The sequence below is a fragment of the Pezoporus occidentalis genome, unplaced genomic scaffold, assembly GCF_034315485.1.
Source record: "Pezoporus occidentalis ecotype Australia unplaced genomic scaffold, CSIRO_AGI_Poc_V1 ctg19, whole genome shotgun sequence".
Classification (NCBI taxonomy): Eukaryota; Metazoa; Chordata; class Aves; order Psittaciformes; family Psittacidae; genus Pezoporus; species Pezoporus occidentalis.
In genome coordinates, this window is record NW_026913748.1 from 205,574 (window position 1) to 222,446 (window position 16,873).

The following is a 16,873-nucleotide window of genomic DNA, read 5'->3' on the forward strand; positions in this document are numbered from 1 at the left end:
AATTATTTATGGATTTCCGCCTCCTTAGTGCATTTTCAAGTAATACAATTTTAAACCCAAGTGTCTGAAATTCCTTTGTAATTTTGCCAGGTAAATATTGGAAAAATGGATTCTCCCATTGAGAAATGGAACCTAATAATTGGCAATTTGGCCTTAAAACAGGTAAATATAGTGGATTTATTTGATTAACTCTTAGACTTTTTCAGTAACTTTTTGCACTTACATCGCAAATGCCCTTAACTATGGAGATGGACCGTGTCAGTGGGAAACTAGCTCCACTGTACTGACTCATACTTACTGTACAATGTTTGCATGACCATTTTATTGAACAGTGTAGTTCTGTAAAACAATATGAGCTTATATTCATCAGAAGAGATAAAAGTATTCTGTGTGACTGAACCAAGGATATTTCCTTTCTAATTTTTCTGAGAGAGAATATGAAGACGATTAGATAAAAATTTCAGATTTGGCAAAACCTTTTAAATTTGACCTCTCAGATGTTTTCTGTACTGTATTTGTGTTGGATTCAATGTTTAAAGGAAGTATGTGACAGAATTTTTGCATAATAAACGATATTTTAAATAGCTGGGTCATTTGAGGAAACGAGTGCTTGTTCTCCCAAACTGTTTCTCAAGATTAAGAACTATATTATGTTCATATGTTATAGTACAGCATGCTTAAAAACTAGGTGACATGTTTATACTCTAACTTCACTGTTTTAAGTGGCTTAGGAGCCTCTTCAGGCACTGGCTTCTGGTAAATCCTCAGCTCTTTTCTTTGATTTTACTTTTGTTATTTTTGAGTCTCTGAGATGCTGGCGAAGCCTCTTCTGCTAGCATAATATTTTTCTTCTTGATCATCCAAGGTTATAATCATCTCTGCAAAATGGATGAGCATGTTCCCTTTGCCCCTTGGAAAGAAAGACAAAGAGGAGGAAAAAATAACAGAAAATGGTTCTGTACTCTTCTTAAGTCTATCAGTTATTTTAAGAAACGTTCACTTTTTTCTTTTTCAGGTTCAGGCAACAGTAGTTGGTTTTCTGGCAGCAGTGGCAGCGGTTATATTAGGCTGGATTCCAGAGGGCAAATACCGCTTTGATCATTCTGTCCTTCTGTGTTCTAGCAGTGTAGCAACTGCTTTCATAGCTTCTCTTTTACAAGGTAAAAGGAGTATATATGTTACTTTTTTACACTTGTTTAGTTCTTTTGATGCTGAATGTATATTACTTTGCTATTCCTTAGAAGCTCAAATCCAGTAAGGTATAATGAAACAGCTGAGAAATAGGATGCCCTTTCTGCAATTTCCATATAGGTCTGCATATTGTATTCTTTCCTTTAAAACGGTTTTGATTTGCATGACCTCCTGAGCATATCTAAACCAAAAAGTAGGGGGTTTAGCTTTTATCTAATGCGAGGAGGAACTTCTCCCTGCTTTCTGTATTCATTAATGTACAAAATATATTCTTAGTACTGAAGAGGTAGAACTTAGTTGTAATAAAACTCAAGTAAATCTGCATTTTAGGTCAGCTGATTCCAAAGTTCCTGAGTGCCCACGGTGCTTTTATGTGAGTTTGTGCTCTGTTTTGTATCTGAAGTGAACAAATTGGCTTGTTATGGTGAAGGGTTTGGGCCAAGTTCAATTCCCCTTCTACAAACAGTGCAAATGTCTGTCTGGAGCCATATGGTGTGATGAATTTAATCTTTTCTTCCCAATTGTCAGGAAACATTTAACCATAAAAAATGTTACTTAATGGACTCTACTTGTGACATATTCCTAATGAAAATACATAGTCACTAGTCTTAGTAGTAGTAAATCAAGTAAAACATTTAACTTCCTTGTTTTACTAATTCGATTACTTATGTGAAAATTACAGAATTGCTAAAGTTTTGCATGGAATTAAGAACACACTTTTTTAAATGACTACAACGCCATAGAGTTTGATCATGCACAGAATTAAGAGCAGCAGAAGGACTGGGGAACATGGGTGCATTTTTCCATTTCTCGTGTATGATTTGGACATGAAGAGAAACTTTTGTTGTTATCTGGTGATGGGCCATCACAGGAAATGACTTTCTAAGCTTCATCCTCCTACATGTGAAACCGGTGCTTTTGAAATATCATGATCCTCCAGGATTATTTCAGTTCTTTATTTTGAGAATTTCATGGAGCGTAACTCTTCATGCAGTTTCACTAAAAGTGAACTGGTGTAGCCCACAATGCATAATAGTGCAAAAATACATGAAAATTATAATATCAAAAATTATTTAAAATAACATAAAGATAGTATACGTAGTTGAAGCTCTTATGTATATTATATGGTAAGAAGGCAATTACTCTGTTAATGCCAAAGAAGGCTTTTAATAACAATGTCATTTTAATTTAGTAGGCATTTGAATTCTGCAGGGAAATTCCTCTTAAAAAGGTAGTGTTGCTGTTTATAGGAAGAAAATAGAAACCAACATCTCTAATTTAATTGCTTTTAACTGCGTAGCAAGTAACATTTTTAAATGTTGTCTTGGTTTTAATTCATGATGTAGCTTCTTGACATTTGGTGCTGAGTCCATGACTGAAAATCTTGCACCATATCAGATGTCAAAGTATTTAATCTTATGTTGTTTTCAGCTTAATGTAATTTAAATTTCATTCAGCAAAAGCTAATAGAGTGTAGAAATAACACACTGCATATTTTATACTTCAGAAAATGGCTGATACACAATTTCTATAGTGTTAATTCCAATCATAAGCAAAACAGTTCATTGTGCAGATGGTTCTTGATTTTTTTGTGTGTGTGCTTACTGTATTTTTAAACCTCATTTTTTAGAGCAGCTAAAACTAAAAAATACAGACATTAGTTAGATAAGATTAGTCATCCTGGGGCAAAAGCACTGACTTCTTATTTATTAAGTTTGAAATTGGCATCATCTTGGAATTTTCTGCAGTTAAAACAATAGATATGGTTACTGCACTGTCTTCTTTGTTGACTCTAGGAATAATAATGGTTGGAGTTATTGTTGGATCAAAGAAGACTGGTATTAATCCTGACAATGTTGCCACTCCTATAGCAGCAAGTTTTGGAGATCTTATCACTCTTGCTATACTAGCATGGATAAGTCAGGGTCTTTATAGTTGCCTTGGTAAGTATGTTTCTAAGTGTGTATGCTTCCCTAGGAGCCTCTTTTGGGTTGGGGGGGTGGGGAGGAGGCAGGGAGGCAGAGGTTCAGAAAACCTTGTAGTTTAACTGACTTTTTTTGTCAACTTTTATATGGTTGAATGATAAATCTTGGGTTGCAACATTATGCCATCATCATTTTTCTTTGTTTCTTTCTTTTTTTAATTTATAGATGTCACTAACCACAATCTTGGCACAATCTACTAATACCTGAAAGGCTCTCATGGTATCACAGTATACATGTGAACTAGAAATTGTAGTTGCTGAATTTACTCTACTTCCTTGAGGGGGAGGGAAGCTATCTTCACCCAAGTTTTCCTGAATGCCCACCTCTAAATCAAATATTTGCTTTCCAGACTCCTTTTGAATTGTTCTCCCCTTGCACAGAGGGGAAGGACTTGAATTTGCCCTCTTGATAAGCTGCTGGGAGAGGAGTTCTGCTTTGAGAAAATTGTCTTTGTTAAGGTGGTGTTTTAGACACCGTTGAATGCCTCTTAAGCTACAGCTGTGCTCAGAAATCAGAGTGAAAATTATGTAATCTGAGTGACAATAGCAGGTCAAGAGCAAGGATGTCTTCAAAGAAGTGAAGCCTAATTTTAGATAGATTTGTACTTTGTGATTGCTAGGACATTTAAATGAGGTAAAGACTGTATGAATTTCCTTCTGATTCCTTCCAAGTGCTTTCCAGCTCCCATTGATGAGGCAACTGTCTTGCTTCCTCATCACCCCTACTCCAGCTTCCAATACCAATTTCCTCAGTTCTTTATCTCCTGTTTCCCTCACAGTGTGATGCTTCCATGTCTCTGGCCTTTTCCCTGCACCTGTGCTTGATTTTACCAGAGTTTCCTTCTGCTTTTCAGCAAATGAAATAACCACATCCAGCTTTTTCAAATAAATGGCCCCACTGTCTTCTGCTTTCTTTGTTTGGTTTTGTGTTACAAATTTGGTGTCTATATTTCCACCATAAATCTGCTCATTTAGCTGTAGCTTTCTTTAGCACAGCACGTCTGCCGTGAAAGGTGAAAAAGCATGTAACCGCACAGAATAGCTAAGCAGCAAGGAGAGGCCTTTGTTGACTACTGACTACAGAGGGCAGTGATTTAGTCCTACGTCATCTATGAATTCTGTCTGGCTTCTTAATGACAATGTTTTGCTGTTTACTTACTTTCCCATTAATAGCTATGAACAGGTGAATTACACATAAGCAGCTCTAAACTAATTTTCTTATGAATGACTTTTTATTTTCAGCCTGCAGTTCTTCTCTTCCACTAGTTATTTGCATGTTTCTATAATCCCTTTGAAACTGTTTTTCTGATTCCTAGGACGTGTATTGTCTAAATCCTCCTCTCCTAAAGGGGCAGATCACTAATGAAAAGTTCATCATCACAATGTCCACTAAAAATGAATATGCCTATAGTTATTATTATCTGAAGCATGTTCAGTTAGTAACTGATGTGGTGAAATGCTTGATTGTCACAAAGGAGATGTGAGCTTGGAAAATGAGAATGAGGAACTAAAAAATCAGTCTTCTTCTTCCTGATTCTTCATCTCCTTCATGAAGAAACAGTGTGAAAACATTTCCTCACAGAGGAAGAATGTTCATCTCCTCAGTAAACAATAGTTTATTGTTAAATAAATAATATGTAAAATTAAATTATTGCTGCAACTGACTCCTTCCACAGAAACTGTTTAAAGTATATTGTGTTTTAACTATAGGATACCACAGGCCAAATCTTGTGTTGGCCATAGTTGTTTTTCCAGGCATGTTGGTATCACCGCATACATTCTTTACAGCTGTGCTCATTGTTCAAGCCTTTTTATGTACAAATTTGAACTGTTCTGTGTAAGTATTACAACATCAGTCAGAAAAGGTATCTAGTGAGACTCAAGCTACCTTAGTATGATTTGCCATTTTGTTTCCTGGTTTTCAGCTGATGATACTATGTTTTCAGTATTTGGTTTTTTATGCTTAGAAAGTGTTGACATGATATCAGCTTAAATATATGAGTGTGCAATACAGCCATTTTTTGTTAAAATTTTAATTGTATTGTGTGTTTCATAACTATATTTAAATACTTTATATTCTATTTTAATATGAGTTATTTATCCAATACTTCTTTTGAATACTGCTTTTAGGGAAGTTTATAGATTTACATTGACAACAAAATCGATAAAGATTTTTTTGACCACTCTTCTTTCTTTTGTCCTGATATGAAAAAAGAGAGGAAGCTTGTGTTCTCATTTAATCTGGTGTCTCCAGCTAATGCTAGGGCTGGAATAATAATTAGTTTAGCTTATTAGAGCCTGTTTATCCAGATTTACTGCTATGCCCCGAAATCTTTTTAGACTGGAACATTGGGTCATTCTGCCTAAAATAGATTTTGGGTTGTAACAATTCATATGTTTGATTGGAATCCAGGTAAAAATTAGAGTTTATGGTAGTCCATTACATCAGGGAAGTTGGTATACCAGCTAGATGGAAAGCAGTTAGCTAGGAGAGAGGTAGCTAGGAATACTGGCAGATACCAGGTACCTGGGTAGGTGTGGAGTTGGAAGAGGTTGCCAAATTTGTGTTAACACTGAGATTAGATTTGGAGTGAGAGTTATGATTCGTTTTTTTTCCAGTCAAGACCATATTTGATTTAAAATAATCAGTGCTAGACTTCAGGCTTCAAGTGTTAACTGTAACTATTTCAAATTAAGTTTCTTAGAAACTTATGCCCTATAGGTCAAACTTCATTTTGGGGTTGAAAATTTTGCTTTGTAAACTACATTGTAATGAATATGCCAGTGATTTTTTCATTTGCTTCCTGAATCTTTCCCCTGCAAATATTAGTTTCTTACATTTCTTATGCATTGTAGTGTTCTCTGCGTAATTGCTTAAGTTGAATCCATCTGACTCAATGACAGTAAATCATTGAGTCTTACTTTCCATTTTTTTAAAATTGTGGCCATAGGCAAAACTTAGTTACGTGTGCTGGTATTATAATAGCAGGTGAGTTTTAATAGTACCTACATTTGTCACTTGTAAATAATCAACATATATTATTTTGTGACTATATCTGGTACTGCTTCCTTGCTTTATCTAAATGATAGATAAAAACATTTCTCTTTTTTTGAGGAGTAACTAATTATTACTAATATTTCCATTTCTCCTAAAATATGTTTGAGGGTTTTTTTAATCTAAGAAACCAACCAAACAAACGAAACCCACTCAATTTCAAAAAGAAGATGGGGAAAGAAACTTGGACTTCTTTTCACACATTCCCAGAAATTTACACCTGTAGTTGCAGATGGCCTTAATGTGTCTCAAAGGAATGGAGAAAGAAGTGGGGCCAGTTTGAGCTGATCCTTTGCTACTTTTACAACTGTTGTGGCCATTCACATTTTAGTCAGCCACTGCAGCTGAAAAGTAGTTTCTACACGTGTAGGGGGAAGGAAGAGTACTCTCAAGTCTGTTTCTAAAAGTTACTCCCAATTTTATTTCACTGTGGTCTTCTGGAAATACTTTTCTTTTGGTGATACATATAATTTTCTAGTTACTGCTAAAATAGCTGCTTCTGCTCTTTGTATTTTTCAGTGTCTTTGTATTTCTTTCTCTTAGGAAGCAGTCTTTCTAAAATAAGAACATACTGCAAAGACCTTGGAAATGTGTGGTTTCTAAGATGTGTGTATTTGAACTATGAGATAGTAACAGGTAATAAACATAGGGAGCAGCTTCAGCTCAGGAGAGGTATATAAAGTGAGTGGCAGGGAAGTGGCATTCAGAAAATGACTAAACAGCAGACTAAAAAAAGTAAAAGAGAAACTCCTTTATAGACTATGTTAGGATGTGAAACTTACTGCCATGATGTAATCAGAGGGCTGAAGTGATTTTAGAAAACTGTTTGGATAAATTAATCAGAGAAGAAATCATTGAGGACTACTGAATGCACAGATGCAGACAGAAACTTGACTGATAAAATCTGTGAGGCAAACAGCAGCAGAAGCTGGCAGAGCACACTCTAAACTTGTAATTTTCTTCTTTCCACAAGCCTGAATGGTTGACCATAGTGAGATACAAGATGCTGGACTAGACAAGACCTTTGGCCTCACCCAACACAGATGTTCATATGTTCTTTTTGTCATTAACCTGCATTCTCAGTGCTAGAATAACAAGCACAATGTCAATGTTATTAAAAAGAAATCTAGTTTATGGGCTAGTAATGAAGCAGGTGGGACTCACTTCTGAACTGCATTCTGAACTATTTTTCCCCTATGATTTATTAGCCTAATAAATATACTGAGACAAAAATGCAAGTTTCAGGCTTCTCTCTATATGGGAAGAATTACTTTCAGATAACAAGACTGGAATGGGGAAAATGATTTATGTACAAGCTTTATGCTTCTCTGTAACAAAGCTGTACGTACACTTGTGCTCAGCCTTTAGTTTGATAGGATGCTTCATGGCATTCCCAGAAGAGGCAGGGAAAAAGGACTGAGGGTGTCATTTTTACCTAGTCCAGGGCCAAATGAAACATCTTGTTTGGCCATTATTTTATATATTTATATATATATATATATATATAATGGATATAATGGATATATAAATATATCTATATAATTTCTTCAAAGTTTATCTGAGTCCTTTAAAAATAATGGCAAAGCTATCAAACACGGGGATTTAAATAGCAAAAGGTTAGCAATTCTGTCTTAACTGCCCAAAAGGAACGGCATCTGCTAATCGTTGTTAAATAGCGAGGGAAAGCACTAGAGGGCTCCCTTGGACCATCACCGAGCCCGGTTCCTGTTCCTCGGACAGAACACAGGGAATGCTTTGGAATAGGGAAACCAGTACATTAAGTATGAAGGTCCGTGATGCTTGTCATTTGTCAGTAATGATCTGAGGATTTCATTTAAAGCTTTCCTCTTTTCTTACAGAATGTGGGTTAAATATACGCATGTATCTCTTGTGCATGTTGCATCCAGGTTGAGAAGACAAATTGTGATTCATATTATTATGTGATGTGTGAATCACATTAGTATTTTCAGGTTCCTACAAGTTGCCTTGAAGTAGTTTATTTACAGTTACCTCTAATTCCTACTAGAGGTTGCATTGTTCTCAGTGGTCCTGCACTGAACAGTATGTCACAGTAGATACCCTGCACAAGGAAAAAAGCATTAAGCATCTGAGTTCCCTGAACTAGATTAATTTATATCACTTTATTAGAGGAATAAGGGCTTAAAGTAAATGAAGATCAGTAGGGACTCAGTTGAGAGCCTTGTGTCTTTTATCTTCCCTTCTTCTTTTTTTAACTTAGGGTTACAGTCAGAAGTTCATTGAAGAGCCGAGTGCTTTTAGGAGTTGATTTTTCACTGTGGGATGATACAAATTCTATAGCAGAGCCAAGTTGAGCAAGATTCCTTTCACCGTGTAAGCTACCTGCTATAAATCTATCAAAACTGAAGAGAGCCCTAAAAGAGGAATCTTCTATTCCCTCCCTCTTCCTGTTCTGTTGCAGATGACATTTTCTTCTGTGAAAAAGATGGCCCACTCTTCCTTAAAAGATGCAAATAAGGCTAACATCTTTTTAGATTCTTATAGCAAGGTGTGATACAAGTAGTCTTCCAGAGCTAAAAAATAAAGTCCCATGCTCTGTTCCCAAGAATTAGTCTGGGTATGAGTAGTTTCACTAGTCCTGTAGGTAACTGGAGTCTGTCATTGCTCACTTGTGACAGATTCTGTAATGTAATTCTAACCTATTAATTGCTTCTATAGTTCTGTTTTTACTTCAACTTAATAGGCAGGGAGTACAATTTAGCGTTTGGATAGAGAGCAACTGCCTTGCCTAATTTTTATATAATGTTTGTCTTCAAAAGCCTGGTCAGGTCAGGGAGAATTTCAGTGGTCTGATCTGGAACTTGTAAATAGATTAAATATATATACCTGATTTCCTCCTTGTTTAGTGGCATGGGGTGGTTGCTGACCTCTTTATTTATTATTCCCTCTAGCGCTTTAGAACAAGGAATCCCAATAAAGTCCTAGTATGTTATCCTAGCAGAAGGGTTTTTTAAAGAAAAAGAATCTAAGCTCTGTGTCCTGTCCTTGGAGGTCCCCCACTCCTGAGAGTGACTTCTGGCTTTTGTGCTTTTCAAGAAGAAACTTATGGCAGTATTGCAACAATGGGGTAGCTTTTATAATCCGTTTGATGTCCATCTCTATTTAAAGAACTTGGGTGTAAAACCTATTCTGTAAGTTTTCTCTGTACTTACCTCCACGGTGAAATTAAGACATTTATACACACTGAAATGCTAAACAGTAAGGCCAAAAAATTTAACTTCTCTCACTTGCTGTTGACTCAGAGGAACTAAGCTAAGCCATTTGTGGAGTAGTCTTGAAAGTCCTACCTGAGTGTGTAGAAAAGATCACTGGTTGCAGTTTGTTTCCTGTCATTGTCTTTTATGTCACTATGTACCTTGGTTTTATTGCCATAAAACACATATTAACCTTCTTGAAAGTTCCTCTGGCTTTTGCTTTGTTTGCTGCAAAAATTACAGCTTCTGTCATTTTATGGATGGATATTTCCTTTTTTTCCTGTAGGTGCTGTTAACTAACTTAAAATATGTTGAACTCAGCTAGTGAAAGATTGGATAATCAGCCATTGGTTAGTCATATTTTCCAAGATTTGTAAAGCTGCCCTTGCTTCTGGCTACTCACTGAGTTCTGAAATGGAACTGTTGCACTGCAGATATAACTAAAATAAACATAATTTATAATTCATGAATCATTATACACTAGCAAGGCTGTCTTCTCATATTTTCTTTTCCTTTTTTTTAAACTTCTAATAGAACGTTTCTGTGGCAGGATGACATGTGTATGTATATTTTATATTTTAAATAGTTATTATTTATTTAGAAGTTACCCGTTAAATAATTCTTGGTTAGCGTTCATTGTTCATTTGCTGGACTGATTTCAGTTTTATCTATACGCACTTTTCTTTTTTCCAGAGAAGAAAGGAATTATATAGTTATTTCTTTGCAATTCTTGGACTAAATTCTTGGACTAGCTCTCCAAGCTTGGAGACTGTGCATAGTCTCCTTTTTTTCATGAACGCATTCTAGCAAGTTCTTTAGTTGTTAGTGGGATTAAAAAAGGAATTATTGTAAAAGGCATAGGTTTTTTAGCTTTATTTTCCTTTCCTGTGTTGGGAGACGTCTTGTAATAAAGAGTACAGTGGGCTAATTGTGGATTGGCTATAAGGAGGAAATTCTTTCCTGTTAGGGTGGTGAGGCACTGGAATGGGTTGCCCAGGGAGGTTGTGAATGCTCCATCCCTGGCAGTGTCCAAGACCAGGTTGGATGAGGCCTTGGGTGACATGGTTTAGTGTGAGGTGTCCCTGCCCATGGCAGGGGGGTTGGAACTAGATGATCTGAAGGTCCTTTCAAACCCTAAGTATTCTATGATTCTATGATTCTATGAACAAGTGAAACAATATCAAAACTTAATGATTAATTTGCGTAGTGCTCATTGCATCTGTGTTTTGCTGTTCAGTGTTTGCAACAGAGGATCTTTGCTGACCAGCACACTTTACCTTTTAATAAAATTGGCAACCTCTCCAAAAATACGGTGAAGTCTTGGAACTGATTTTGTGCCCTTTTGTATTTTACTGCATATGCTACATTAGAGCTATCCTCTCATTCTTCTCCCTGGCCTTTAAATCAGTTATTGGGCATCTGGTATGGGCTTATGTGGGCTCATGCCCCACCTTGGTTCCACATGAGAGGAACAGACAGGGAAAAAGTAGCAGGGGTACGGTATGGTTTATGTCTTGGGGGGGGGAACGAAAAGAGAGGGGAGAAAAAAGAAAGAAGTTTCAAAATTTTAAATAAATGGATGGTTACATCTTTCCATGTGAACAATTTTAGTGCACACAGGGTTCTATCTTCATTGCAGGCGGGGGGAAGGAAGCTTTTACCTAGGCAATAAGTAGTTCAAGAACCTTACATCAGTACATTTCTTTTTTTTATTAAGTTTGATAAAACTATAATTACCAAATAAAGGAATTATGTATTGTGTGTACTCTTTGGGGGAGAACTCTTTACATTAGGCCCACCAATTAGTCCACAAAAAGAAGGAAAAGGAGGGGAAAAAGACAGTACAAAGAAAGGAGATAATATACTGCAGAACAGTTAGATAAGGAAAGGAAGAAATTACTTCTCTTTTCGGCTTTGTCTCATTCACATTCTAATAGCTTTCTGCTTTTAGCTTACGCAGCGAAAGGTATCTTAACTATCTTTTCTGCCAGCTCTGCTACAGAGGTTGTTACCAGTCAGTGCAGAAGGACAGTAGCTTCTAAAAACTCTGCAGCAATTCTAGGAGTAATTTTAGCTCCACCAAGATAACATCACAGTAGTAATTGCTTGAATTTGCAGCCTTTGTAATAAGCCATAATACATGGATAAGAATGCATTTCTAGTTACTAAATATTCTTCTTTCTTTGCTAAAGGGTCTGTAAAAGTGGAATGCTTACATAGCTTGTATAGATACACATATACATATATATATATATGTTTGCCATTAGGATGAATTTTCTGTTATTTACCTCACTGTTGAATTAGGAAGTCTTGGATCACTGTAATAGCTTCTGTTTGAATGAGATTATAACCCCAAGTAATCAAAAAAAAATAGTGTTCTTTCTGTGGACAGCTGTTTGACTTATAAGATCAACTTTATGATGGTACTCACTGGTGTTGGCAGTTGTGTTCCTATGAAATATGATGCAATTCTGATGGATAGCTGAAAGCAGCAGAATTGTGGCTGTGAACCTGCAGACTCGACTGGTTCTAAACCAACTGAACTACTGACATAAATATCTCAGGATTACATGTTGTGCTTGCATCATTTTAGATACGCTATTTCTAGGGAGATTACCGTATTATCTGTGCTTTGGAAAGAAGGAGATGTACATATGCTATGAATTTGTGCCTAAACAAAAATTCAGTTCAGGATTTATTTTTTTTTTACATACGTTACAAAATAATGATTGATATTCCACATCCTTATTGCATTTTTATCAAAAAGCATTTTACACAAATCCTCTTCAAAATTCGTTCTTTGTACAGACAGTTCTGTTCTTGAGAAGATGGGAGTCAGTGGTCACATACAGCAGATATTAACCATATTGTTTACTACAGTAGTTGCAATTTTAGGAACAGTAGTGATAAAGACTATTAAAGTTCCTCAGTTGCATGATGTAAATTATAATTTGAGTTCTAAATTAGGAAAAACATAAAGGAATGTCTTGAAAGTTAAAGTTGAGTGTTTTTCTTTTTTTTCTATATTATCATTTTAGAGACATATTACTATATATCTCCTTTGGTTGGTGCCTTTTTTTTGGCTCTGACTCCGATGGGGATTGTCATAGCTGCCAAACATCCAGCTACCAGAACTGTTCTCCATTCAGGATGGGAGCCTGTTATAACTGCCATGGTTATAAGCAGGTAAGTCTATTTATCTTGCGTCATCTTGATAGTCATCCCATGTCTTTGCATCTTATTTAACACCTGGATGTACTTAAAAGAAACATTTAAGGAGCCTCTAGAATATAAAGTGTGCATAAACTTTAATCTTGTCCAAATGATAAAGTTACAAAGTTAAGTCACAGGTGGGAATACTGCAAGGAAGTCAGCAGTAGCCTATGGCCATAACTGAGTGGAAGTGTACTGTATCAAATGAAGAAAATGGTGGGATATTCATCTCCTGCAGTTTCCAATCAAGATTTTACATTATGATTATTTAATCCAATGAAAGTTATGAATCTTAAGAGTGGAGTTATTGAAGGAAATTCTTTGGTCTTTTGTTATGCAAGAAATCAATTTTAGTATCTAAATAACTATAGCAATGTTAGTCTGTGGCTGAGAATGACATAATGGGGCAGGAGAAAAGATGAATTGAGAAGGAAATTGTGGTTTGAAGATGTTTTCAAAAAATTGCTAAAAAAGTTTTTAAATACTAATTAATGTACTTGTTTGCCTTATTCTACAACTTGTGCTTTGTTTTTCAGTATTGGTGGCCTTATATTGGACACAACTGTATCTGATCCCAACTTAGTTGGAATTGTTGTTTATACCCCAGTAATTAACGGTAAGACTCTGACAGGATTAGGTGCTACTGTATATCAAATGATATATCTTGCTTTGAGAAAATTCTTTTACGGTAATTTTCTGTTATGCTAATTAGTACTTGGTATATTAATTTCAAGCTTTGATTTTGATGTCAACAGTTGTTTATTTGAACGCCTAGGGAGTCCTTCCCAATCTTATTTATTACAACCATTAAAACACGATAGAGAATGTGAGAAGTAGGAACGCAAAGTATGCATTTAGAAACTGGAAGTGCAAACATTGAAGTAGTATATTCAAATATTAAATTATTAAATATTATATTGAGATGGTTATGACTGAGGAAACTGGAGATAAAATTTTATTTCAAAGGATTTTCTTGTAAACATGCAAGGACAAATTTTCAAAATGGTAATTTATATGTAAATGTACGTAAATATAAGAACTAACAGGGATGCTACAGGCAAATAAATAGGTTTCTTAAGAAAAATGTGTGTTGTTGCCCATGCTTGGTAAGCACTTTCCAGGTGTATAAGAATGTATTTGTGCAAATTTGGTCCTTAAGCGTCCTCTTTTCTAACAATAAAAACAAGGCAAATTTTATAAGAACAGTTAATATCTTATTGGACTGATGCAGTTTGAAAATGCTTTTTTTTTTTTCCTATAGTATCACAGGGTCGATACATAGTTTGCAGTAATTATAGTAACCGGATCTTTTCCAGCTGTGTGACTGCATAGCTGTTCTTTCCCCTTTTGTATTCTTCCGTTTGATTTCTTAAATTATTTTGCACTTTTATGTATTGTTGATCTTTAAACCATTTCTCCAATTACCAAGATGAATCTGACTTCTAATTTTTGGCTTACAAGCGGCTTAAATTGGCCTTTGAAAATTCCATATGGGTATATTGTTTTCTCTTTTCTAAGCTATTAGTGAAATTAATTATCACCACTTGTTTTCCACCTAGATAATAAAAGGTTAATATGGACACTGAGTTTTAGTTTTGAACCACACGACCCTGAAACAATTACTTTTCCAGAGTCTGCTAATGGAAATTAGTATGGGATAGCACCAAAACATTTTACTACAGTTGAGGGTTAGTATATCTATTCCTGTAACCATTAGGCAAGCTGCTGAGTTAGAGGAGGAAATCATATTGTTTTGACAGAATCATGTTCTTGGCAAATTCATGTTAGCTCTTGTTTTAAAGCTTTCATATCTTTTGGATGTTTATAAATTGCCTATTTAATAATTTGTTGTAATACTTATGTAGGAATTTAAGTTTCACCAATATACGGATTCCCCAGATGACCCTTTCTGTCCCTTTCTAAAGATACATTTTCTGTTTTCCCCAATACAGCCCTCTGGTATTCACTAACCTCCAAGATAATCAGTTTGCAAAAACGATCACTGCTAATTCATGGATTGTTCATCTAGCTCTCTAAAGATGCACTAAATTTAACTTACCCTCAGGCCCTAATACATATCAGTTTGTTATCAGATATCATTTTTATGAAGGCAGTAGACAAAAGGAACTGAGTATTTTTATCTTACACAGAGCATGTTACTTGTTCTTCTTTTCCTTAAAGGCCCTGTATTTCTTTGTGCTTTTAATATGAAATATTTCTGTGTTGCCACTCGAGTTCCTTGCTAACTGTAAATTAGATTTTACACTCCAGCCTTTATGCTTCCTTGCCTGTGCCTTGCCTTTATATTAATTAAAAATTGCAAAAACTTGCATCTATCTTTTGTGAGCTTCCATTTTGATTTCCAGATACCTAAAGAGCAAGGCAGACATGCAATTGATCTTCAACTATTTTCTGCTTTACATCTGTAAATTTTCTTGTAATAGTCCTTTTTGGTAACCCACTGCATTTGCTTTCTAAGAGAGGATTTTTTCCTTTTAAGCAGGTATACTCAAACCAGTACTTTTACCAGTGATCCTGCTTTCCTAGATGACATCCATTGATTATAAAAAACAACTGTCTGGTGATTATTTTTTACTGTTTCCCCAAAGGCTCCTATTTCTGCTCCAGTACAGTACCAGAATATTTCCACATCTTCTCTATAGACTCATTTATTATCTATCGACTCATTCTAGGCTTGGATACAGGTCTTATAGATACACAACTCTCTCAAGGCCTCATGTTCCTGCCACATGTTCAATAATGATGGTCTTTAACCTGTAGCAGTAAAATAACTCCTCTTGTGAGTGGAGCTGTGCATCTTGTTCACTGTCATTTTCTTTCACAAAAAATGGCTGTGAAACCTAGATTGCCTCTGTGTTTACACTTTACCCTTTTAACGGTTTTAGCTAGTGATTTGACCTAAGTAAATAATTATAATTGCTAAGAATGAAAGCTTGCTATAAACATGCCTCTAGAAAAGCAGTAAATGTACTACTTTGTTTCTTATTTTCTTTCAGAAGTCTATCAACAGTATTAAGGCAATGCACATACATTCATTTGAACTATCTTTAAAGAAAAAGAACTAGCCAAATGCTAGTTGATTAGCCGTCAGGTCATAGAATCAGCTAGTTTGGAAAAGACCTTTAAGATCATCAAGTCCAACTGTTACCCCAGGACTGCCAAGACCACCACTAAACCATGTCACGGAGGGCCTCATCTGCATGTTTTTGAGCACTTCCAGGCATGGTGATTCCACCACTGCCCTGAGCAGCTGTTCCAATGTTCATGGAAGTTTTGTATTTCTAGGTTGTTCTTACCCTTTGTCATCTGCCCCTTGGTCTACTATGCAATGCCTGAGAATGTTATTTTCCAAGGCATACCAGGTGCCTTACTCCATTGTTCATGTGAATTTTTCATGCTTAGCTCCTTTTCTTGCTATGCATAAAGCAGTCTTTCCCCAGCTCTGAAAGTTCAGACTTCTTCAGTGATTAGTAATGAACCATCAGTGAGTTGTTTATAGTCCTGAGTCTGTATTTCAGGACGTTTCAGGACCTTTGCTATTATCCCAATCTCTTACATTGTAGGGAAAGAAGCCTCCATTTTGGAGCTCATACCAAGCTCACAACAAGCTTAATAGGACAGGACTAAAGTTATCCTAAGGCCTATGGCCTCTTACTGCTGATAGCAATAATGCTTTTGCAATGCCACTGGGCAACAACAGAAGCACTAAGGAATTTTATTATCCCTCATTCAGAAAGGAGCAGAGGGGAATAATGTGTTAAGTTATATGTTTGTGTGCTAACACTCTCAACCCTCAGAATTCTAAGGATAGAGGCATTTCAATTGGAAAATATAGAGAAAATATGTTCTGTGTAGAGGATGCAGAGTGGGCCTGTTTTATGGTACACCTCTTTGAAAAGGAAATTGTAGGTAGGTGATTTTTTGGTTGCTGTTAGGTTAACCTCTCCTGGGTTTCATAACTCTGCTGGCACCTTTTGATATTGCTGGTCAGTATACTGTAGTAAACTGGAGTTTAAGAAATCTTTCAGTTAAAAAAGCACATCTGTTGACAGTCATTTACTGACATAAAAGGTGTGCTAGACCACTTAACGGATGGCTTTTTAAATATTATTGTTGCAGAAAGCTTTCTCTACCAGTGCTTTCCAGGTCTTGGAATTCTTATTGTAAGCCTAAGTA

General features: G+C 35.8%; 1 protein-coding gene across 2 annotated transcripts in view; it reads left to right on the top strand.

The window, feature by feature from the left end:
• Positions 1-16,873, top strand: part of SLC41A2 (solute carrier family 41 member 2) — a 53,077-nt gene that overhangs the window by 16,856 nt on the left and 19,348 nt on the right. For both annotated transcript variants that reach the window (XM_062616321.1, XM_062616320.1), the window contains exons 5-9: positions 91-162; positions 1,016-1,160; positions 2,988-3,134; positions 12,502-12,649; positions 13,213-13,292. In XM_062616321.1, coding sequence (XP_062472305.1) covers positions 91-162; positions 1,016-1,160; positions 2,988-3,134; positions 12,502-12,649; positions 13,213-13,292 — 592 coding nt within the window. The remainder of the gene's footprint in view (positions 1-90; positions 163-1,015; positions 1,161-2,987; positions 3,135-12,501; positions 12,650-13,212; positions 13,293-16,873) is intronic.